This window comes from Trachemys scripta, chromosome 3 (genome assembly GCF_013100865.1).
Source record: "Trachemys scripta elegans isolate TJP31775 chromosome 3, CAS_Tse_1.0, whole genome shotgun sequence".
Classification (NCBI taxonomy): Eukaryota; Metazoa; Chordata; order Testudines; family Emydidae; genus Trachemys; species Trachemys scripta.
This window is the reverse complement of record NC_048300.1, coordinates 81,909,282-81,935,404: the sequence shown is the minus strand read 5'-3', so window position 1 is coordinate 81,935,404 and position 26,123 is coordinate 81,909,282. Positions and strand designations below refer to the sequence as shown.

Sequence of the window (26,123 nt, the reverse complement as noted above, 5' to 3'; positions counted from 1 at the left end):
TGAATTCTTTTTCAGTGCTCATTTTCAAGGCACTATCTGAGAAAAGGATAATATAGTCAAACAACCATTACCTAGTACCGAGGGAGAGAGTGAGTGAAAGTTTATGTATGACTAAAGCTGGCTAATTAACTGATTTTGTTTCTGTGTGTCAGTCAGTTCAGATCAAACCAAAATGGATTTTTTTTTTTTTAATTTTCAGCAAATTGAAAAATACATCAGAAAAAGTTCATTTTGGCTCAACCTAACTATAATGTTTCATTTAGATTTTGGGCACTTTTGACTTTTGTTCCAATAAAAGCAGAGGAAATGAAGGGCTAGGTTCACTAAAGAAGGAAGAGGAAATGCCACCCCCCTTATACCCAACAGCTCAGAGGTTAGGGTACTCAGCTGAGATGCAAGAGATGCACATTCAAATCCCCATCCTAGGGCATGGACTTGAAGCCAGGTCTCCTCCCTATGAGGTGCATGCCCTAACCCCTAGCCACTGGGCTATTCTGGAGTGAGTCTCTTCTGTTGAAACTGGTCCAATTTGTATAAATACTTGAGTAGTCATTAGGCCAGTAAGAGAGAATGGCTCTATAGCTTGGTGGTTAAGGTACTCACCTGGGAGAGGGAACGCCATGCTCCAGACCCTGCTCCAGTGAGTATTAAATTATTTATACAAACTGGAACAGCTGCAACGGGAGAGATTGAGAGCAGCACAGCACAGAATAGCCAACAGCTGGGAATTGGAGCATTTACCTAAAGGGGAAGATCTTGGTTCAAATCCCAATTCCATAGCAGGGAGGGATTCAAACCTGGGCTTCTCACATCACAAGTGAGTACCCTAACCCCAGGGTATTGGCTATAGAAGACACCATCACCACCACCCTTTGAATGGCATTGACATCCCTCTGTGAATCTAGTGAGAAAAATCTAAACGTTTCCAAAAATTCTCATTTGTTTCAACTGAAACAATTCACTGAAATTGATGTGAATTCATGAAATGTTTCTGTCAACCCAAATTTGCATTTTTTGGTAAAACAGAGTTTGGGCCAAAATGTGTGTCACAGCTGTATATAGGACATGCTTCAGAACTGTTCTGAAAAATGCAGGACCAACACCTCTCACTGTAAAGCCACCACCTACAGGGGAAAGAAGGGTTTCTGAGGATCCTCCTTGTGGACATCCCCTCATATCACCATATCAAGGAGAAAGGGCACAAGATTTGCTCCCTACAGAAATGGCTGCAGTCCCAACCCCAAACTTGGCAAATGCCCAAGGATCTGTGGTCAAGCTCCCATTGTAGCTACCCAGCAGACACTACTGGCCACAGTTGCTCCTGGAAACATGCTTTGTGGGAAAGAACAATTTATAAAACAGACACAGTCGGAGATGGAGAAAGAATATGTCACTGTCCCTCCCATTGGCCCACCCATTTCTTAGCCAGGATCAAAACCCAGCATATAATCTTTGTGAGCCTCTGAGCTACTGGTAGACTTAGAGATGATCTCTGCATTGTGTATGACCAAGGACCTACTTAATATACCAATCCATATATACATAACATGCATATCTCCGTACTTTCCAACAATCCCAAAGGATTTCCTGCATTTCTCCTCAAAGCTGAAGTGACAATTAAGACTTTTTACAGTGAAAGGAGGAACCACAGGAAGCAGATAACTGAAAACAAAGGCAAAGAACAACAATTTCTGATAGATATAATCAGACACAACAGTGAATCACTGGCAGACTGAAAAAGATGCAAACAATTCCTCTCCTGCATGTCTGCTAAACAGATGTTTTAATATATGTTGCCCTCATTTAGATATTCTATCTAGATTGATAATCATTACTAGAGCTCAGTAAGGTCTGGTTTTGTTTAAATTATGTGTAAGTAATAAGATTACACAAACTGAAGAGAATATGACCCATGAATATGATACAGTTCTGCGGTGACCTAGAATCCTACTTTCGACGTCTCCGACTCAAAGAATATTTCCAACATACCTCTGAACAGAATACTAACCCACATAATCCTCCCTACCAGCACTACAAAAAAAAGGATTCTGCGTGGACTCCTCCGGATGGTCGAAACAGACTAGATTTCTACATAGATTGCTTCCGTCACCGTGCAAAGGCTGAAATTGTGGAAAAGCAACATCACTTGCCACATAACCTCAGCAATGCTGAACACAACGCCATCTACAGCCTCAGAAACAACCCTGACATCATAATCAAAAAGGCTGACAAAGGAGGTGCTGTCGTCATCATGAATAAATTGGAATATGACCAAGAGGCTGCTAGACAGCTCTCTAACACCACATTTTACAGGCCATTATCCTCTGATCCCACTGAGGATTACCTAAAGAAACTACACCATCTGCTAAAAAAACTCCCTGACAAAGCACAGGAACAAATCTGTACAGACACATGCCTAGAACCCCGACCAGGAGTATTCTACTTGCTACCCAAGATCCATAAACCTGGATATCCTGGACGCCCCATCATCTCAGGCATTGGCACCCTAACATCAGGCTTGTCTGGTTATGTAGACTCTCTCCTCAGACCCTACGCTACCAGCACTCCCAGCTATCTTCGAGACACCACTAACTTCCTGAGGAAACTACAATCCATCGGTGATCCTCCAGAAAACACCATCCTGGCCACTATGGACGTAGAAGCCCTCTACACCAATATTCCACACAAAGATGGACTACAAGCTATCAGGAACAGTATCCCTGATAATGTCACAGCTAACCTGGTGGCTGAACTTTGTGATTTTGTCCTCACCCACAACTATTTCACATTTGGGGACAATATATACCTTCAAGTCAGCGGCACTGCTATGGGTACCCGCATGGCCCCACAATATGCCAACATTTTTATGACTGACTTAGAACAACCCTTTCTTAGCTCTCGTCCCCTAACGCCCCTACTCTACTTGCGCTACATTGATGACATCTTCATCATCTGGACCCATGGAAAAGAAGCCCTTGAGGAATTTCACCATGATTTCAATCCCACCATCAACCTCAGCCTAGATCAATCCACACAAGCGGTCCATTTCCTGGACACTACTGTGCTAATAAGCAATGGTCACATAAATACCACCCTATACCGGAAACCTACTGACCGCTACACTTACCTACATGCCTCCAGCTTCCATCCAGGACACACCACACGATCCATTGTCTACAGCCAAGCTCTAAGATATAACCGCATTTGCTCCAATCCCTCGGATAGAGACAAGCACCTACAAGATCTCTATCAAGCATTCTTAAAACTACAATACCCACCTGCTGAAGTGAAAAAACAGATTGACAGAGGCAGACGAGTACCCAGAAGTCACCTCCTACAAGACAGGCCCAACAAAGAAAATAACAGAACACCACTAGCTGTCACCTTCAGCCCCCAACTAAAACCTCTCCAGCGCATCATCAGAGATCTACAACCTATCCTGAAAGATGATCCTTTACTCTCACAGATCTTGGGAGACAGACCTGTCCTCGCTTACAGACAACCCCCACAACCTAAAGCAAATACTCACCAGCAACCACACATCACTGAACAAAACCACTAACCCAGGAACCTATCCTTGTAACAAACCCCGATGCCAACTCTGTCCACATATCTATTCAAGTGACATCATCATAGGACCTAATCACATCAGCCATACCATCAGGGGCTCGTTCACCTGCACATCTACCAATGTGATATATGCCATCATGTGCTAGCAATGCCCCTCTGCCATGTACATTGGCCAAACCAGACAGTCTCTACGCAAAAGAATTAATGGACACAAATCTGACATCAGGAATCAAAATACTCAAAAACCAGTGGGAGAACACTTTAACCTGTCTGGTCATTCAGTGACAGACCTGCGGGTGGCTATATTACAACAGAAAAACTTCAAAAACAGACTCCAGCGAGAGACTGCTGAGCTGGAATTGATATGCAAACTAGACACAATCAACTCCGGTTTGAATAAGGACTGGGAATGGCTGAGCCATTACAAACATTGACTCTATCTCCCCTTGTAAGTACTCTCACACCTATTATCAAACTGTCTGTACTGGCCTAGCTTGATTATCACTTCAAAAGTTTTTTTTCCTCTTAATTAATTGGCCTCTCAGAGTTGGTAAGACAACTCCCACCTGTTTATGCTCTCTGTATGTGTGTATATATATCTCCTCAATATATGTTCCATTCTATATGAAGAAGAAGTGGGCTGTAGTCCACGAAAGCTTATGCTCTAATAAATTTGTTAGTCTCGAAGGTGCCACAAGTACTCCTGTTCTTTTTCCAAACTGAAGAGAATCAGAAAACTAAAAAAGTTAAAGTGAGGTTCTGTTCTGAAGAGTGACTATGAAATTGCCATCTTGTTTCTCAGCTCCTCTTAGGGTGACCAGATGTCCCGATTTTATAGGGACAGTCCCGATTTTTGGGTCTTTTTCTTATATAGGCTCCTATTACCCCCCGCCCTGTCCTGATTTTTCACACTTGCTGTCTGGTCACCCTAACTCCTCTTCTCCTGGTGATTATTCAGAGTCCTGTCAGTTGACCTGAAAGACTAAAATCATATACTTGTTATTCAAAATAGCCCTGTAGATACTATGCAGGGCTGAGAATGGGAGCTGGATTCTGCCTAGCCTGCTTATCAACACGATTGTTAGTGAAGTTCCAAGTGAAGATTTTTTATTTTTGATGATTGAACTGAATAAACACCTCTTTTTGGGTGAGTAAGGGAATCTTAGGCTTCTCTATTTCACAAATACTCCTGAACATCACAGAATGTCACTGAACCTGAAATATCTTTACTTGCATCCACTTTCAGATCAGAGAAATACATCTCTCATTTCTGAAAGAGCTCACTCTTATCACAAACTTTATCGGGTAGCCAAGGTGAGGGAGATAAGATCAGAAATACTGCAACAGTGTGGAAGGAAATGCAGGTGTTGTGTCATTCTTTTAATGTGATACATGCCTCCAAGCTGAACTTCTTTTTAATCAGATTTTGTTTAACTGAAGCAAGTGATGCAGTTTCTGTGAAGTCATCTACAATTGCACTTGTTTTATTTAAACAGAGACAAATCTTAATAGGGCACCAAATATGGTAGGAGACACTCTCTCTGCCACCCCTTCTTTTCTCTGTCAGACATCAGCCTCCACCTGTTTTGCTTCACTTACTCCTCCCTCATGGGGAAATGGTTCATGCAGAGTGCTGCTTGGTGTTGACCACCAACGGATCCATAACACCACTATATCTAATGGAGCAGTGGGAAGCAGGAGGCCTGGGATCAATTTGCTACACTGCTACTGAACTAAAAACAGAAGTCGGCTCTCAGCATAATGATGGAAAATCTAAGGAAGGGTTGTATATCACAATCATGTAGCCATCAAGTGATGGTATTGAAGTGTTTTATTCCGCAGAGAAGTAACCACTGCACAATAATCTGATAGTAGTGCTGAGTTTTGACTGGCCAATTGCCTCTCCTTGTACCAGGGTCACCTCTTTTTAGAGTTTCTATATTGTATTCCCTTCTCAACAGGGCCGGCTGTAAAACAAGAATACTGCTTTGTGAAAAGTTTTGAGGTTTTGACAATTGAGTCCATTCCAATGCAGAATGAAACCAAGATCTTTTTGATTTTTTTCTGCCAAAGAGAGAGAAGCAAGAGAGAACAGCCAATAGCCCAATGGTTAGGGCACTCACCTGGGAGGTGGGAGACCCAGATTAAAGTCCCTACTCTGCCTTATTTGTACCAAGGATTTTAACCTGGGTCTCTCACCTCTTAGGGGAGTGCCCTAACCAGCAGGTGATAGAACAAGACCCACCACAAAATATTCTATGGTTTGGACCAGAAATTCCATCCTTGACCTGAGAAGACTTCCTCATAGAAGTTTTGGTGAATTCAACAGGAGTGTCTTAAGAGGGGTGCTTGCCGGATTCGGAGAAGGGATTTGAATGTAAAAATCACTTTAAATGTCACAGTCATGTATGTGATTAGATATCAGGTCAACATTTTTACATTGGCATACTGCTCATCCTTCTGTTATACTACATGTTTTCTATTATAACATGCACTATGAAATGTTTTGGAATTACAAACATAACACATCTGAACATGTTTTCTATGCATTAGTCAACATTTTCAAACTTAGGAGCCAAAAACAAGGCTCCTACAAAGTGGTTTTGATTCTGAGAGGTATGGAGCACCCTGGGGTTCCTGATGCCTTCAAATGGGAGTGGTGGTTGCTCACTCAGTACATTAGAAGATCAGGTAATTGATTTAGGTGCCTAAATATAGATTTCAGTATCTAATCAATCATTTGTGTTTCAAACTTTGGAGTATTAGACATATGGTAACTCCAAACATTACTGAAAATATACAAAGCAAGTCTTGTGCCACATAATATATATATTATGTCTTCCTCCAAGAATCTGTAACAAAGAAAGTTGCCAGACAAGGCTGAAGGAATCTGGTAATCAGTCTTCTAATTACTCATTTCACATAAACAGACCAATTCAAAAAGAGAAGAAAACAGTTTCAGAACAGAGACAAAAATAATGAGCAAAGATCATCTAAATTGCTCTGGTTGCACAGGTCTAAGTGAAGTTAGAATTTGGTTATTAATAAGCAGCATTTTATTGTCCTTTTCTAATTACCAGAGAAAAATATTTGTTCAATTGGAATTAAACTTGTAACTTTGTCTAAAACAACTAAAAAACCCCCACCTCATTAGATCATTTTAGTGTATATATATATATATATATATATATATATATATATATATATATATATATATATAAAAAAAAAAAAAAAAAAAAAAAACACACACCACACCACATAAAAAATACAGGAAATTCTAAGTTAAGATTGAAGTTGTAATGTGCCCCATGCTAAAGCCCAATAGCACACAGCTCAAGCCTGATAACATACCATATAGTCTAGGTAGCGTAAGAGAACCCAAACATTCCCAGTTCCTGGCTTTATTTTAACTGCACAAACTTAACATTGCATTAAACATCATTTTGGGGCTGTAATTACATCTGACTAATGTCCACAGTGTTCTTTCCTATCTTCCCCAAGGTAGGTTGTCTATGGAGTTCCGTGAAGGTGGGATCCATAAAAGAACTTACATGTTGTGGCGCTGAGCCTCACGGCACCTAGCTTTTCAGTGCCTAGAAAAATCATAGGGAGAACACTGTGATCTACAATGCCTCCGTTAGGTGCCTAGGTTCCTGTACAATAAATGAGGAGAGATTGGTGCCTTTGATTGCAATCCACAATGCCTGCACCCTAGGCAGGGAGCCACCTAAGTTAGCCAAAGGGTGGAGATGCCAACCTGAGGAGTGTTTCCCCAAGTGCTCCCCGCCCCGAAGTTCAGCACTTAAGTCCCGGCTGCAGGGAGGCTCCTGGCTCTGCTTGTGATTCACATACCAGGAGAAGATAGGCATTTGGCCCACCTGAGTTGTGTGGGGGGCCCAAAACAAAATAGCTGGGGGCAGGAGGACCTTCCTTCTAACCTTTAGCCTAGGGTACTTACCTTGGAAGTGGGAGACCCCTGGTTCAAGTCCCCAGTCCTCCTGAGAGGGGTGTACCCTGACTATAAAGTCACTCTTTCACTGACCCAGTTAATATTTAATGGCTGAATTAAAAAGTGGAACAACTTCAGTAGGACAGTCTGAGGGAGCCCAACAATCAGAATATCCCATAGCTCAGTCATTAGAGCACTCACCTGAGAGGTGGCTGAGACCTGTTCAAATCCCTTCTCCCCTTCAGGAAAAGCGAGGACCTGGAACTAGGGAGCTCCCACATCCTTGTTGAGTAACCTAACCACCACACTAAAGGTTATAAGAAAGGTCCTCCCCCACTCCAGCGGTTTTGTGTGAACTCTCCCCAGGGGCCCCATCCAGTAGGCATGCTCAGAATTACCTGCCAGACAGGCTTCCACACGTGACTTAGGTAGTTGAACGCCTGACTCTCTTTCCCAGGGCTTGTCTACACTGCAACATTGTCGCCAAAACTGGTGTCTTTCACGGGTACTTAAAAAGCTCCCTCTCCCGCCCCCATGAAAGACAAAAGTTTTGCCGACGCAAGCAGCAGTGTGAACGTGGCTTTGTCAGCAGGAGCGCTCTCCTCCCAACAAAGCTTATGCCGCTCGTGGGGCTGGAAGTATTTTGTCGGCAAAAGCACTTTTGCCGACAAAATACTGATAGAGAGCATTCACACATGTAGTGTAGACAAAAACTGCGTAGTGTAGACAAGCCCCCAGTTTGAGAGTTGCTCTGTGGCTTAGGCAGGAGACAGTCACAATCTGAGTGCCCAGAGGCAAAAAGCTGAGGCACCAAGCGAGCTTAGGCACGTACAAGGTTCAGGGGTAGCCTAGCAGAAATTTTATGGATCACAGCAATGCCTGGGAATGGGACTTATGCACCTAAGTACTTTTGTGGTTCCCACCCTAGATCCATAACTGCTCCTTTCTAGTTTATGCCTTTATTTCTGTTCACTTACACACGAATAGGAAAAACAATTAAAATGTAAGTCCTTAACATTCTCTCTCAAGAGGATGAAATCAAACTATTGAGAAGGTAAGTCCTGTGTTTGCACAGCACCTAGCACAATGCGACTAGCACAGGACTTGGGATCCTAGGTGCTACTATGATAAAAATAATATTTCCACCACCATCACCAACAGCTTGGCGCTTATATCAGACCCCTGTCTCTACAACTGAGGAGTTAGCTGCCATCCCACGCTCGCTGCACTGATGGGAGTAACTACTCTTGCCAGATCAGGTCATGCGAACTCCTTGCCAAACTTGGGAGTATGCTCACCCCTGCCCCTGAGATTTACTAGGTTGAAGGGCACTGTTAAGTTCACTTTCATTTGCAGTCATGGGCCTACATTTTTCTATACGCTAAAGGCACCTATACAGAGATATGCAAACCAGAACAGGGGACTTATCCACACACCTTACAACATTTTGTGTGTAGCTAAACTTCTTTAAGGTTTTGGGAATCTCCATGCTAGACTCCTTGGCAAAGGCTTTCTGAACTAGGGTTTCTTTAGTACTGGTCAGACCCGTGCTTATTTTAAGGTGAATGGTAGAGTCCTCTCAAAAGGTTCTCTGCGAGTAGGGTGCCAGGGATTTTCTACTTTCTAGCCTTCGAGGAAGGGCAATGATCAGAGGCCCAGGTAGAAGCCCTGATTGCCATTAGTGCTTCCATGGACTTCTTGTGTGAACGTTATGAATTCTTGTAATAAGAGCCTCACAGTTCTAGCTCCCGCTCTCAGCTGGTTCTCATGGTGGGAGGAGATGATCCACTGCGAATAAGGTAATCCTCCACAGGAAGGGTGCTGCATTCAGGAACAGAATGGAGGAAGTCTGGGTTAGCCATCAATTTACTACTCAGAAAGTTCGCAGCCCAAAGGTAAAATCTCTTCACCACTTTCACAGCAGGGGGATAGGTTTGTAGAAATTCTGTAAATGAACCTGCCCATGTGAGATTGTAGTTCCTGTGACTGATGCTAGAGTTTTCCTTCTTCCAACGTTTTCTGTCGCAGCAAGCAGTGGAATGGAAGAAATTGCTTCAGTTTCCCAGCAGTGGTCAGGGCGGGGTTGTAGTGTTTCATGCATTATTCTACACTTTTATTTTTTGGTTAGCTAGAGTTCTCCAAGTGTCAGAGTTAGACAGGGTCCAAAAATATGGGGGCGGAGAGGGGAAGCAAGGAGAGAGTCCCTATTTGAGCCTGGCAGAGGAAGTAGTCTGAGTAGCTGTGAGAGTGAATACCATTCTCAATATGAGTAAAAGCCTATTATTTCTTTTTCTTTCCAGCTCTTAGTTACAAGGAAAGAGAGACTGGCCTGCCCATGGCAGGACTAGTTTATAACCATAACCCTGTATCTATAAAGCTAGAAAAAACAAATACAACAATGCTGTAGAAGATGCTGTACTCATCACAGAAATAATTATTCTTGACATTAGGGATTGTCAAGTGACTCTTCCCTCCAGACAACATGATTAGTTCATAAACAACATACTCCCATGAGTTCTTAATGCCAATATGAAAGGATGGGTTCTCACAGGGGACTGTTTGCCCAGGGAGGAAAACTGTTTAAACTAAATAGAGCTATTAATTTACCACTAATCATGCAGTCTAACTCCATTAAGGGTTTTGTACCTTCTGAAAAATTCTCAGGTCTTTCCTTGCTTATTCCTTTGATATTATAGCCGTTGCTAATGAACAAACGCTACTGTCTAGATTGCAAAATCTTTCAAGGGTGTTCTTTTTTAAAATAGCTCCCATCAATATGGTACCAATTGCCTCCTGGTTTATTAAATCTGCCTACTAGAGGTCCCTACTGGACCTCATGGAGTTTCCTGCTTGTGTAGCCCTCACTTACTGGGAGAGTATTTGGAGAATCATTTGTGTAGTTTCTCATTCCATAGCCACATCCACACACCTGAAACCTCTTGCTTGCTGGCTTTCATGCCCTTTATCCTGGGCTTTGCGTGGATTGCACTGTCTCATGGGAGCAAAGCTCCCTGGGCACCTCATGGATGTAGAGGTGGTCACCTATTTAACTGCACCCTGATCCAATGAAGGCTTTGAAGATCACGGTCAAGGTGCCTTAACCGACAGATAGTGGACTACGTGTCAACTGAAGAATCTGAGCAAAGGAGAAATAGCCCATCAAGGATGGAGGCTGCCACATTTTGCACAACCTGGTTTCTTACCACCTCATCAAGTGGTCTCATATAGACTTTGAGGTGGGAGCTGGCAGGATGGATCCCTGTGGGACCCCATACACAAAGGCTCTTGAGGAAGAGAATCAGGTACTGTTCACCACTCCATGTCCTGAAGAGAAATAAGCTGAATGCTGTGCTATTTACCAGGGGTAGATAGGCAACGTTTTGGGATTAGCTATATAAAAAGCTAGAGCAGTGAAGGAGCATGAACAGTGTGCCCCATGCTAAAGCCCAATAGCACACAACTCAGGCCTGATACCATACCATATAGGCTAGGCAGCATAAGAGAAGCCAAACATACCCAGTTCCTGGCTTTATTTTAATTGCACAATCTTAACATTGCATTAAACATCACTTTTGGGCTGTAATTACATCTGATTGAAATGTTGCATTTTATTCTGTTGTGATAGTACTTCACAGCCACTTCTCTCTGCCTGCAATGTGTATCTAACAAAAGAGGTACAGTAATGTTTTTATTGGGCCATAGATTATTCTTTGCCTTTAGCAGAAACACAGTGTCAGGCCCAAGTGAATATAAACCCATCAAGCAAGCGTGGCTGGTTATGAAAGAAGAATGGCCTGTAAATCATGTGACCTTTCCACATTTTCCTAACATCTCCTGCAAGTGTAAAGGCCATTTTCATGGTAAGACTGTTCTGCTTTACCCAGTATTTGTTATGCTCATATTCCGGTCTTGTGTCAAAGCAGAGAAGATATGTTAGTTGCACTATATTCAGCACACAAACATAGGGGTCTACTTAAATCATACACAAATCCCACATTTTTCAGTGGTTGGGCACAGCCTAAATAGCAAATTTTGTGGATGTCTAACATCTGTGATGTTTGCTATTCTGCTGTGACCAACCCCAAAAAAACGTGGGATTTCTCTGCAGCGTTTATCAAACTGGAGGCCCCAACGCAAAAGGGGGATTGCAAGCCTATTGTGGAAGAGAGGGTCACAGTATTGCCACCCTTACAGCTGTGCTGCTACTGACAACAGCGCTGCCTTCAGAACTGAGTGCCTGGCCAGCAGTTGCTGCTCTCCAGCTGCCCAGCTCTGAAAGCAGAGTTGAGAGCAGAGACTGCTGGCCAGGCACCCAGCTCAGAAGGCAGTGCTGCCGCCAGCAGCAGTGCAGACGTAAGGTGGCAATACTATGACAACCCACCTCCCCCACCACCCCCCCCACACACACAATAGGCTTGCAACCCCCCTTTTGGGTTGAGGCCCCCACTTTGATAAACGCTGTAGAGATATCGCACATTTTTCATGGGTTGGTTATGGCAGTGCAGAAGTATGGGTGGCAATACCATATCACGCCCCACACACTTCTCCACTGCTTTTGGCCACAGCACTACCTTCAGAATTGGGTGTCCAGCCAGCAGCCTATGCTCTCTGCTGTGTCTTTTCAGAGCTGGATAGCCGGAAACCAGATTTCATGGTCCATAATGCAATTTTCACAGGTGCGAATTTGGTAGACCCCTACACATACGCCACTAGTAGATGCGCAGCTCCATATCTGTAAAGTTACTGCCTTTGCCTGAAGGGATGCAGTACTTGGGACGGGATTTTTTGTTATCACATCATGTTCTTGAGTCTTAATAAATTAAAAATGAATATGATGTTGGACAAAAAATCCCATACAGCAGAATTTTTGTTTTTCTACATACAGTAACAGCCCCTCCTACTCATTTAAAGATACATCAGATGCCCTGGTTCAGCTAGTGAAGGAAGAAAGAAAACAACCAATTAATATAAAAAACAGCAACGTCTCCTTTGAGCAGAGGTATATGATCAGGGCCCTTTGAACAGGATCTGAATGCACCAGGGAAGGGAGGCTCCTTACACATTTCCCCCTATTCTCTTCTCCATCCACTCAGCCCATTCACCCATGTAACAGCCAGCCCCAATTTGCCCTTAACTGGCTATGACTTTAGTACTGCTTACCAGGATACAGAAGGAAACTAGATTGTACTTGAATGGCTAATATAGATTTGCAGCGGACTGCACATGCACAAATCCCTGCACCCACATTTCACCCCCCCCCCCCATGACTTTAAGTGAGTTCAACACAGGTGGAGGGGTACTTCTGCAATTGACCGTGTACAGGATTGGGCCTTAGATACCAAGGGAGCATGTTTTTTTGGTCAGGTATGCACTGAATTGGACAGGGTAATTCAGGAGCCAGTATTAACTTGGTGCCCTGACCAACTCCACTTGTTTTTTCTTTTTAGTAAGTAAATGAAGAAATGGCTCTTTTAAAAAAATATAATGAGAAATGTTTAAAGAAAAGAGACCCCTTTGGAAATTCCAAAAAGCCCATAAAAATCCATTTCAAAAGCCAATTAACGTTGCTAAGTTACAAAAATTGTTGCCTGCCAAATCTTTAAAAGCAAACAAAAACAAATAGCTAAGGACATCATAAATCTTACACTGCCACATACAACATTCTTATCTAGTAGAAAACAAAGTAACACTGACAGTACTATCAAGAAAAAAAAAATTACATGTGTTTCTAAGAAATTACTCTATCAATACCAACCTATGGTAAAAATTTCCTATGTGGACATGCATGTAAGGTTAGTCAATTTTAAATTCATGTTTATTTTTCAAAGAGGTTATGTTTCTATTTTGAGATTCCTCATAACTGAGTAGTCTAGGATTTGGGGTCAAAGGTAAGCTTATTTGGTTGAATAAAAATGCATTACTTGATAAGAACGTGTTTGTTCATTATTTCAGCAGAAGATGATGTATAATGTCTTTATCTGTTCATTTCCAAGAGCTTGAATTTTGTAAACAATTTGGTGGCTAAATGCACTGCTGTCACTTAGCAACCTCAACCAGCTTTTAAAACAAAAGAAGTTTTTTATGTTGTATTATACACCATCTCTCTCTTTACACATTGTATCGTAAATTTGTTTTTTCTGGAAAGAACAAACTATTCCTAGGATCAAAAAACCTTTTAAGGCACAAAGCCTTTTAAACATTCTTATCTACTATCCTTCCTGTCGCAAGATAAAACTACATGTTTCAGGTTTATTCCAACACACAAAATACAACAGAGAAGTAAGTCTTCTGGGCAGCCAAAAGATCAATTCACAGCAAATAGTTTTGTATATATCCCACATATGTATTGGTAGTGACCTTTGTTTCCCATACATGCATTTCTATCTCCTTAGCCAAGCAGTTAGGTTGCAATCCACAAAGGGACTTAGTCCTTGCAATGCTGAATGATACGTGCTAGTTAAGTATTTATGCACAATGGAACAGTCATTGAGCAAGCGAGAAAGAGAATGACTGTAGTCCAATGAATAGGGCACCCACCTTGGAGGTGGGAGACTCGGGGGCCAATTCTGCTGCTTCAGTCACTCTTTCATTATTGATCCAGAGTGGATCAGCTTCAACAGGAATGTTTGAAGGCACACTACATCAGAATATCCCATTGCTCAGTGGTTAGAGCAGCCTCCTGAGAGGGAAAGTGAACCTGGGTTTCCCACTTTCTGGGTGAGTGCTCTAGCCACTGGTTTAAAATTGATGAGGTGAGTGACAGCAGCACCATCTCCTCCACTGTTGCCTCCATCTAGGCATCTGGATGTGCTCAAAAACAGGAACATGGGTGGCTAGGGAGCTTTTACTCTGAAAACTTCTCTGCCAAGTGAAGTTTAGGTGACTACAGGGTTTGGTGGGACTTGGGAGTTTCCTAGATTACAGTGGAGCCAAAACTGGGATTTAGGAGCCTAAACCCAAGAGCTAGGTCCTTAAGGACCTTTGAAGATCCCATCTTTAGGTCCAATATTAGAAGCCATCATTAAGATCATGATTAGATAGCTCTTTAACCAGGCAAAAACCTCCCTGTCCCATTCCAATATGTCCAGTTAATAGAACCTTTCCAAATAGGGAAACCTCATCAGCAGAAATACCATTACTAAACTTTAAGGTAATGGCCTCATCTGACATTGTAATGAAAACAACTCTTGGGACAGTAGGTTAGAAAATTACTAGCCTGACCTATGTCAGTTGTCTGCACAGCCACTGAATGATCAGGGGTTGTAGGCCAGGTGTTGTGCATACTGAAGCTACATAGAAATTGCTGTAGAGGTAAATTCAGTGACATTAAATTAACAACAAATAACCTGGAAAACGCATTTCCAGCCTTTCTATAGTTGGCAGTTGAGTAATATCCCAGTGTTATGGAAAATTTGTGTTGTCGTCATCAACTGACTTTAGTGTTACATAAGAACAGACGTGCTTTGAATACATTGTTGGCATAATGACAGGAATACAAGAGCAACAAGTCTTACATTTTTCCTCCTATGAGAGTGCTGTGTTTATCCTTTAATATTGGTACTTAGTCTAGTCTTCTTTCAACTTCTGCATTTATATAAAAATAGAGGTGGAAGAACTATGGATAAGTGTATTTAGGGCACCTATTTTGCCTTTGACAATTATGTGTATAATATAGTAGCTTCAGAGGGTACTGCTAGTGGCCTCTCTCCTGCCTGTTGGACTACCAGACACCAAAGAGCATGGCTTATATATCACTCTGTGCTCTCTCCAAACATTACCACAAGAATTCAATTTCTGCCTCAGCTTTCATCTAGCTACTGATTTTACTGTTGGAGGAAATGCATTTTTCGAAGCAACAGCAATATTTGAAAATTTCAGAACGGGGACGAGGGGTGGCTCTGAAATCCTACATTTTTCAGTTGTGCCATGAAGTTTTCATTAGACAAAACCGCTCAATGTGTTTAATTCTATTTCTGGATAGGTGGCAGCTCTGACAGAGAAGTCATTTTTGTTGACAATACATTGAACTTCAACAGCATGTTTCCAGCAGCAGATCTGAAAATTCTAAAAGTTAAGACTTGCAACACTTCTGGAAAAGGTATAAATGAGCAGAAGTGTAGAAAAGGAAATGCTGAATCCACCTAAAATGAAGCTAAAATTTCTGAGGAACTCACCTACTGTTTTACAGTGCACACAGCATAACTTCTCAATAGCTTAGGAAGTGAAATAAAGAATACAGCCCCCAATGGAAACTACAGGGAGATCCTAGACAGAAAGGAATTTGGCCAGAACAGCATCTGGGATTAACACCATCCCTTAACACCACCATGGGATCTTTAACTGAGTTGTGAGGCCTTCCATCGGCCAAAACATCTCTTTCTAAGTCACTAAATCATCAGTTACCACTTTTAAACCTTTCAGACAGAGGGAAATGCTCTTCTACAGATGAATAAATTTGCCTGGAGAGCAGTCCTACTTTGACAATCAAAACACCCCAGCCATCTATGTGTTTAATTATTCTTAGAAGCAGCATCGGTAACACCAATTCTTCCTGCTGCTGGCTGGTACTGGGCAAATCATTGTCTATAAATGTTCTCTTAGTCATTTTTGCCCTCTGGGACATTCAAAGAACTTGTCCACGGTGACAGCAAAAATCAGACAGCACTAACTCAGACAATAGGCAATGTAATTTTTTTTATTGGCTTTGCTATTTTATCTGATTTATGTGGGGGTTGGGGGAAGGGAGGAAGGATGCTAATATAGCCCAAAGCATTTTGTTTAACACATCCCTGCAACAAATGTGATCTATTGTCTGCATTAAGTGCCTTCAGGCCACCCTTTAAAAAATATAGATCAAGGGTTCCCTGATAAAACTAGCTTTGGATTTGGGTGCAGCACATCCATCAGCTAGAAGATTGCCTAACATCCTATGGCAGAGTTAATCACTTAGCCAGGAGTCCATATATCCATGGTGATGGGAACTCAACATTCAAGAAACTGGTCCTTCTCTGTACTATTTATTAGGGAACTTAGATAGTCATAATTACACTTCTCAGGGATGTGAAAAATCTACCCCCCCCCCCTCCTTAAAGATATAGCTACGCAGACCTAGCCTCCAGTGGAGGCAGCACTAAGTCAATGCAAGCATTCTTCTGTCAACCTACCTCCCTCCTCTCAGGGATGGATTACCTACACTGACAGGAGAACCCCTCCCATCAGCATGGGTAGTGTCTACATTGAAGCACTACAGCAGCGCAACACTGTAGTGGTTTTATATGTAGACTTGCCTAAGTTAAACCTAGAAGGGTTCTTGGTGTGTACAGACTCTGGCTTGGACAGTTTGCAGTCCGAGAGCTCAAATCTCATGGTGATCAGCAGGGTATGAATGGGAAATGCAAACATAGTTTGTTTGTGGGCCCCTGCAATAAATGAATGAATGTTTGAGAAAACTTTAGATGAGGAGAGAAGACACTTTCCTACACTGAAAAATAGATGATGCTTCACCTCTAACTCTGCCTTCTTAGCCTCCTTATTCTGTGTGCACCTTTTATAAAAGCCACTGTGGCAGGCAATTTAGACAGGCATAGCCATGCCCTGTTCTGGGTCATTCACTTTACATCCCACTTGCTAGGGAAAGTGCAGAAAACAGAGTACGATATGATACCACCATGTAAGCACTTTGTGGACACTTATAGACAGAAGGCAAAAGCACATAAAAAGGTGAGAAAACCCAAGACCAAGGTGCCAAGAAACAGTGAGAACTCCACATAATGCAACTGTGATGAAGTGAGAATTTTCTGTAATATTTTTATGCCACCTATGTATGCCTGAGTTTCCCTCTGTACTTTGCATTGCTACCCAGGGGTGCAAGAGGGTTAAACCTCCTCTTGGGGCAGAACAAGATACACCATTTTTCTTCTGCCTACTAAAGCTTCAAAGCTGTATTAAGTCGTTGTTCAGTTGTAAACTTTTGAAAGAACCATAATGTTTTGTTCAGAGTTACAAACAACCTCCATTTCTGAGGTGTACATAACTCTTAGGTTCTACTGTACTTAAGAGGGGAGCCCAATCCTCGTGCACCTCCTGATGTCTACAGGAGGGGGCTCCACCTGGGTAAGTGCATCAGCCCCCAGAAAGACCATCAAGTAGAGAGGGTTGGAAATTAAAAAAAAAAAGTTGTGAAAAAATTAAAATGTTGAAGTTGTTTCCACAGGGTTCGCTACATTTTTTTTTAAATCAAAATTTTGTTTACTGAAAGCCAAGAGCTGTAGTAACCCTTGTGATTAAAAAGTATGAAAAAAAAGGGCAAAAAAATTTGATTTGGGAAACCAGCCATTTCCCACTGAAAGTCTGTATTCACAAGATGGCCATATAAAACAGATATACTTTCTTAAAATATTTTCTACATACTCTACGTATGAAGTTTGGCAACTTCCCTTTCCCCAAATCTTCCCTGTGGGGATTAGGCAACTTGTGGATCCCCGCAGATTCATAGTTTACCACCACATCAGCCTCAGTTGTCTCTTAAGGGGTTTCCAAGCCACAAGTCTTATGAGGCTCATTGGCCCCACTCCACCCCCAAACCTCAGGAGCTTGCAGGACTCCCCTGGCTTTGGAAGACTTTTTGATGCCCTTCCAAGCTCCTACCACCATGCAAGAATTACGAGAGCCTATGGCAGCTTCTCTAGCCCCCATCATATAGAAGTCTCATTGGGGCCTAACAAGTATACTAAGTCTTGTGAGGTGACTCCTAAGAAGCCTTCTGGTTCTCAGAGATACGGTGTTTCAATGAGCCCGAGGCTCATGAGGATGATATGAGGAGTTCTGCTGAGCAGGTTTTAATCCCAGTTTCTGACATGGCACTGAATACGGTTTGTCCTTGTCTACACTTACAGGTCAAACCACTATCAGAAGCAAGTATTTTTGTAGTGTAGACAAGACAGTAGTAGTGGTTGTTTATCTTCATTGTTAAGCTAGTGAGCACACAACCTATTTGGGATGAAGAGCCAGTCTAATGGATGAATGAAGTAAACCCACAAGCTTGGTAGCATTTAGTATCAATTCACTAGTAGAGCCCAGTTCAATGTAACTTGTGCAAATGTACTGCTTAATGGCCCCTAAGCGTAACAGATCACTATTACAGGCTCTCTTGTAAAAAAAAATGTAAAGAGAGAATATGCCATATTTACCTTCACCTTTTACTCTTTCATACTTAACTTTGAGTTCAGTTCTTTTCTTCCCCACTAGTCAATACATAGATCTTCCTTGGTCTGTGTGTATGTATTGTGTTATTCTTATATACACACACACACACACACTCATATAATCCAGTCTCTCATTTTTCTCCTCTTTGTTGAGTTTCTCCCCTACTCCTTCCAGCCAACATCTCAAACCTTTCTTCCTTTATTTTAAACTACAAGACTGCCTCTTTCACAAGACAGTTTTGCTGTCTCACTCTTGAAATAATAGAATCTTCATGCTTAGGACAGAATGGCCACTGATAGTTTAGTAACAATTCTTGACGTGTCAGGAATTACGGAAAGAAAAGTATTATTAGAGCAATTTGACCATTCCCTGGCCACGGCAGAATAGTTCCCTGCTTTATAGACCCCATTGTTTTCTCCAGGCCAGTTTTAAACATGACAAGCCATGTAGCATCCATAGCTTTTCTTAAAAAGCTTCTTCACAGTTTAATAGCCTCACCGCTAGGAAAGAGCCCCAATATCCAACCCAAATAGTATATTTTCAGTTTTCCAAGTAGCATTTGAGTGAAAGTCAATTCTCACAGTATTTCCTTGGGGTGGTGGGAAATACTAGAAATTTTTTCATGAAGGTAGAAAATTGACAAGCATGAAAATATCCAGGAAATTATAACATGCACAGAATTACCTCACTTCTAAATTCTTCATCCAAGCTGGCATCTTCCACTGCAGGCTGGTAATCAAAAGAAGAAAAGCCTCATGAAGATGGATTATGAAAAGCCTCAGAAAAACACAATTCTGAACCAGACTGTTCTGTTACACTGGTGTAAGTCTGAATCAATTTATGTCAAGGCAGTTGCTCCAGATTTACAATGGTTAAATTAACCTTCCTCCCCCCCCCCAATAATTAAAAGACTTAACTTTTTGGAAACTAGTTATCTATTTTTTTCCCTTTAAAAGATACAGTAATGCTATGACAAAACTATACTGAATCTACTGTGTATATACACACTAAATAGTGTGTATTTTACTTACCTGTTATTTAACTAAGTAAGGAGCGAATATAGGTTGCATCAAGTTTGGGGAACATATGGAAAAAGACTAATAGACAGGACTAAGAGTGCAATGTCTATTACACAAGATTATGGGTGAATAATCAAAAACAGACTTGTGCAATTAACATGTCAAGACTGAATAAAAATGAAGCAAGATTATTCATGAACAGACTATTCTGGAGATCTGGAAAGGTAATAGTCTTTCACAAAGGAGAAAAAGAACATATAAACAAATAGGGCCACATTTTCAGAAGAGTTCAGAATTTATTTGGTACCTATCTGGGATGGAGCTTTTGGGTTCGGAGGCCACTGGAAAAATATTGGCTTTTAAAGCAGACAGGGTAACTGAGGGGATGATTCTCCAAGTCCTTACTCAGAAAAATATCCCCAAGGGAAGTCACTCACTTTTTTAAAAATACCTAATTGAAATCAATGGAGCTTTGCCTGAGCAGACTGCAAGATCAGATCCACTCAAAACACGTTCTCATTTCAACATCTTTAAAAGGTTTAGGGCCAAATCCCATTTACTTTACTCACAGAAGTAGTTCCCTTGAAAGTCAATGGGTAAAGCAAGTAGGATTCAGTCCTTAATCCTTCCTTGTTGTACTGCATTGTGTAAAGTGAGTAATGTCCTTACTGAACCCCTACCGATACAAAATTGATTTAGTGTAAGTGCTGTATTTAAATGTTTGCACTGAGTCACTCTCAGATACTGGTAAATGCATTTTAAAAGGTTTTTTGGCATAAGGGGGAAGGTTTGCACATATAAAAGAAATAAGACGTTTGTCTTCCTCCCTGGCAGATGGCATGTTTACAAAACGTGAAAAATCTTATGGGGGAGACAAATGTCAGACTAGTCCAAAAAGTGACATTTTACCCTGCATGGATTTGAACACCACTCCAATTCCTTAAAAGTATTCCAATAATTAGTTTTTACATGGCAGACTTCAAAGAGTAGCCCAGGTAAATGTTAAATGTAATAATTTGTAAAAAAGGAAGGTTTTTGCATTCAGATCATTGTGGTGGCTGTTGTAATGTGGACACTTGTCCACCGGAGATGGAAAAGCCCAGATTCACAAAAGGTATTTAGGCTCCTAGTTTCCATTTAAAAATCAATCATAAAGGCCACTCAACAGCTATCAAACTCACCCGGGCTAGAATTAAACAGTCACACTTTATATTAAAGTGTTTTTTCTAAAAATGTATTAACCCTTTAAAAATTAATGTAGGTTATAAGGATGTTACAGACATGAGTACAATGCGTTATAGATGGTTATAAACAAAAATCAGTAGAAGGAATTAGACATAAGCCAGGATTATGGAGCAAGATGGAGACCTTTTTGACGCTAACAATTTTAACCCTTGTTAAACTATTCATAAAACAAAACCTTAATATAAAGAATGGTAATGGGCTACAGACTTGTTCAAACTTATTTTTTAAAGCTGGAAATTAAGCCCAACAAGAATACTGATCTAGGGTCCTAATTTAAATAAGGAACAAGTATATAGTCTGCTTATTTTTGGTTCATATCAAACACAAAAACTGTCCCATCATCAACCCAGCGGCAGGGTTTGACAACTTATAGTGTATGAGGTATGTAATGGATTTGCATTTTAGCACTTCTCTATTGTGAAGTACTGAATACTTTGGTTTGCTGGCAGTTCCAGAGGGGAGATGGTGGGACACCTAACTTTTTTTTGGTTTGGGTTAGAATATAATATATGGTGATATACTTATCTCCTAGAGCTGGAAGGGACCCTGAAAGGTCATCCAATCCAGCCCCCTGCCTTCTCTAGCAGGACCAAGTACTGATTTTGCCCTAGATCCCTAAGTGGCTCCCTCAAGGATTGAGCTCACAACCCTGGGTTTAGCCAGCCACTGCTCAAACCACTGAGCTATCGCTCCCCCCACTGAAATTTTTGTCAAACTGAAAAGTCAGAAAGTGATTGTTGTGTGTATTTTGAGAAAAGCAAATGGAAAATAAGGACTGGTTTCACAAGAATGGAGGAGGAAGAGGAGGTGATCTCCTTACACTCAATAGCCCAGTTGTTAGGACACTCATTTGGAATGGGAGAGGCCAGGTGGAAGTCTCCACTCTGGATCAAGGACTGGAACCCAGGGGTTCCACCTCCCAGGTGAGTGCCCTAATCAGTGGGCTACGGAGTCACTCCCCATCTCTCAGCCCCAATGACCATTCAAGTATTTTATAGAAAGGTGGAAAAGCTCCACCAGGAGAGACAGACACCCCCCACTCCAGAGTACCTCATGGTGAGGGCATGCTCCTGGGAGGGGAAGACCTGGATTCAAGTCTCTGCTCCAGAGTGGGAGTGTGAACCTAGGTCTCCCTCCTCCCAAGAGAGGGCCCTGCCCAACAGGCTGCTGAGTGTAAGGGGGGGGGGGGGAAAGAGGGGAAACTATCACAACTACCTGGTTTGTGAATGGTGTCTAAATACCCTTGTGAATCTAGCCCAAAAAGCTGATGTGTTTTGTTTTGATAGTGTCCAATTGTTTGTTAGGACATTTCCAAAAATGTCTCTTGTTTTGCCTTAAGCAGTTTGGTGAAACTAACACAAATTCACTAAATGTTTTGGTTGTCCCAAACCTGCATTTTTCAGGGCCCCCCCCCCCAAAAAAAAAAAGTTAGTCCAAAATTTTGCCCAGCTCTACCCTATGTTTGTAAGTGCCCTAGCATCATGGTATCTCGGTACAAAATACAAGTTTGAGTACATTTTAGAAAAAGTTGCTATGCTAGAAGAATTGCTAATGACTATCAGAGCAGGTCTTTGATTGAAAGACAATCACAGATCTGGTTAAAGCTGATGGGTGTGCTCAGCACGCTTATTTGGGTCTGTCTACACAGCAACTAGACACCCACAGCTGGCCCATGCCAGTCGACTCAGGCTCACAGGGCTGTTTCGCTGCAGTGTAGACATCTGGGCTTGGGCTGAACCCCAGGCTGTAGGACCCTGTGAGGTGGAAGGGTCCCAGAGCTCAGGCTCCTGCCCAAGCCAGGAAGTCTACTCAGCAATGAGACAGCCTGAGCCAGAGTAAACTGGCACAGGCCAGACGTGGGTTTTTCTTTGCTGTGTAGACACAGGGCCGCCCAGAGGATTCAGGGGGTCTGGGGCAAAGCGGGGAAGCTGTGGTGTTTGTACTCACCCGGCAGCGGTCCGGGTCTTCAGCAGCATTTCAGCGGTGTGGGGGAGCCTTCAGTCACTCCGCATCTTTGGCAGCACTGAAGGGCACCCTGGCGCCGAAATGCCGCCGAAGACCCAGAGCAACTGAAGGGCCCCCCGCTGCGGAAATGCTGCCGAAGACCCGGACCGCAAATTGCCCCACTTGCCCCCCCCTCTGGACGGCCCTGTGTAGACATACCCCGTGAAGCTAAATGGAAAGAACAATTAAATGCTCTTTTGTGTAGCAACAGCTGAGGCTACCACTGAAGCGAATTCCATGAGGGCTGAAGGGTTTTGTTGGGACTGATTGCAAACCCAAGAGACTGATTGGCTGCAGCTGTGTGAGAAAGGCAGAAAGCAAGACAAGCAGTGGCAAGCAAGGTCCTTGGAGAAAGCAGAGAGACAGGTTCTTTTGGACCCAATACTCACTGGAAAGGCAGACTCGGATTTCTGAGCAAGGCTACTGCCTGCTGTTATTTGTGTTTACTGTGTTCAGGGAGACAGACCTGCATGTGCATTGTCTGTAAATAAACAGAATTCCACCAAAGGAACACCCAACCCCTATCGCCAATTTCACCTCTAACTGAAACAGCCCAGCAAGGCCCCAAATGTTGGCCATCTGTGTGGGCCAAAGGGTAACGGTGTTATACCCAGAGGTGCCATTTTTGATAGCACACTTGGATTTTCCTAAAACAGCAATTTTTCAGGGCTATTCTGGACTACATAAGGGATTCTCCCACAAATTAACTGAGAGAAAGTGACCTGCCACAAGAAAGGCGATGAAGGCAATGGCTCAAGATAGCATTTGATCATCCTCCCCCAACCCCAGACAAATACATTCCTAATGTAGGGTCTTTTCCACACCAAGCTATGGCTATGTTATTTATTGTAATACTATTTTTAATGCTTTCCCATTATCTTTCATGTATTTCACTTTGTCACATCTTAAACCTTCACAAATTCAGCATCTCAGTTTGAGAAACAGGACTTGGTTTCTTGCAATCTTGTCATTTAAGTTACACTTCAGAAATCTATTACTTAACTAAGACTATGGTTAGAAAAAGCCACACGGTTTTAAACATTTAAGCATAAGTCTACATAAAAAAAAAGTAGTCTTGCTCTCATTTAGTAATGTAACTATTGGTACTGTCGTTAGTTTTTGTGGCTTGTGTTCATTTCCAACATAATCATTTATATTGTGGTAGAACGTAAGAGCCCCAGTCTGGGCCAGCTCCCCATTGTATTCAGTGCTACAGAAAACCCAGCAGAAAAAGAAAGGTTGTAAGCTCTTCAGGGCAGATAGTAAGGCTGTGTCTACACTTAATCCACTACAGCAGTACTGCAGCGCTTCAGTATAGTCTTTCACTACAGCAACAGCAGGGGTTCTTCAGTCAACCTAGCGCTGTCTGCCCCAGGGATTAGGTCGGCATAACTATATTGCTCAGGTGTGTGGATTTTTCCCCACGCCCTTCAGCAACGTAGCTGGGTGGACTCTCTTTTTAGTGTAGACCTGGCCCAAGTACAAGGCAAAATCTAAAACCACAGGTATGCAGACATAAATGGCTGATGCAGTCAAGATGCTCTAATGATATTATAATAGTTCTTAGAGGTTTATAATTGGTTATCAATTACCTTCTCTGGTAGGTACTTACAGTATGTTTGAAAAATGATTTTTATAGGTGAGTAAAGACAGTGGCTATATTCTGATCTTACCTACAATGGTAAGAATCAGGAGTGACTCCACTGAAGTCAATTAAATTACACGGATGTAAAACGAACCTAAGGTAGCTCAGAATCAAGTGCAGGGAAAAAAAATACAAAAAACATCTCTGCCCCTTCCCTTTAAGTATTTTGTAGTAGGAAAAAAAATAATCAGTAGATACTGGAATACAAGGGAGACAGGTTTATTTAGCAAGACTACATCTAGCAGTAAGAGGAATGGTTTAGCTAGGAAACAAGAGAACACATTCAATCAATGTAGCTAATTACATTCAAGAAGCAAAATTATTCTGGTCAAACATTTTAGACTAATTCCACCTATTTACACTTTTTAAAAAAGTCAATGAAATCAATCTATATGTAAATTATATAGTGAAACTGTACAACAGGCAGTCTTAAGTCTTGGGAGTGCCCCAGAATATCTTCAAGAGATCCCCTTCATTAAAAAAGTACCTCTGTAAAGCAACCTATATTGATCAGTACTTTGTTTTGCTCAAAGTAGGTGTCTAAGCAAGCATCCAAACACCGTCATTGGGCAAAGACTTGAAGTTTTTCATCACTTCAGAAATCAGCAGCCATTGAGCTCAGGCATGCCAAGCTTCCTGGTCATCTCTTTTTTTAAGAATCATTCCAAAAGAGGGATTAATATGACATTAGACTTATCTCATTCCACTAATACTTAACCCATTGCTAAAGTAAATTAAGCTACTCCCTCCCCATCCAGAAAATACATCTTCCATCACCATCAACAAGTGGGTTTGCCTTACAACACAATACAAGTCACTAAAAAGAAAGACATCCTAAAGTTTTGCTAAACAGAGCAGTTGGTCCCACGCTGAGAGAGAACTCCCTAAAGCACTCACATAAAGCATTTTATATAAATGACCTCTTCACATTGGTCCATTTGCAATGGACTTGGAATGCCTGAGTAAATTAAGGGTTGATTTGTGGCTCACCTCTGTGTCCATGGGTTCCACCTCTATCTTTTTCCATAGCTCCAGTAAGTGGGCAATTGGCATGTTGGAGTTTTTCTTTCAAAGGTTGAGGGAGGAAGAAAACGTGTGAGTGAGTGGAAGAGGATGAGACTCACAGCCAGAACGGTGAGCGAGTGAGAGCGCTGTGCCCAGCAGACACAGAGAACTTAGCAGAATGCAGCAATCTGAGGTTTGCTGGAGCCCCTTGCTGGGGTCTGTAGTGTGGTTTCCTGTGTGACCACCACCAATTCCCACTCCTCAGAGAGAGACAGACACACAGAGGAGCTGCTTGTGCTGCTGCTTCACACTCAGGCTTTGAAGGGGGGGGGGAAGAGCGGGAGGGATATAATTGCTATTCTAGCTTTTGCAAAGTGACTTTGTCAGAGTAAATGCTTCTCTTGCAACAGAGAATTCAACTACCTTTCTCCCCCCTCCCCACCACCCACTTTTAAAGAAAAACCTTAATTTGCTCTTTAAA

At 42.1% G+C, this 26,123-nt stretch overlaps 1 protein-coding gene across 1 annotated transcript in view; it reads right to left on the bottom strand.

Annotated features, from left to right (window-relative positions):
• Positions 1-25,759, bottom strand: part of RPS6KA2 (ribosomal protein S6 kinase A2) — a 432,449-nt gene extending 406,690 nt beyond the window's left edge. Inside the window, exons 1-2 of the mRNA XM_034765236.1 lie at positions 25,628-25,759; positions 19,409-19,453 (exon numbers count right to left, since the gene is read on the bottom strand). Of these exons, the coding sequence (XP_034621127.1) occupies positions 19,409-19,453; positions 25,628-25,690 (108 nt within the window). The 5' untranslated portion in view covers positions 25,691-25,759. The remainder of the gene's footprint in view (positions 1-19,408; positions 19,454-25,627) is intronic.
• Positions 25,760-26,123: the final 364 nt, after the last annotated feature.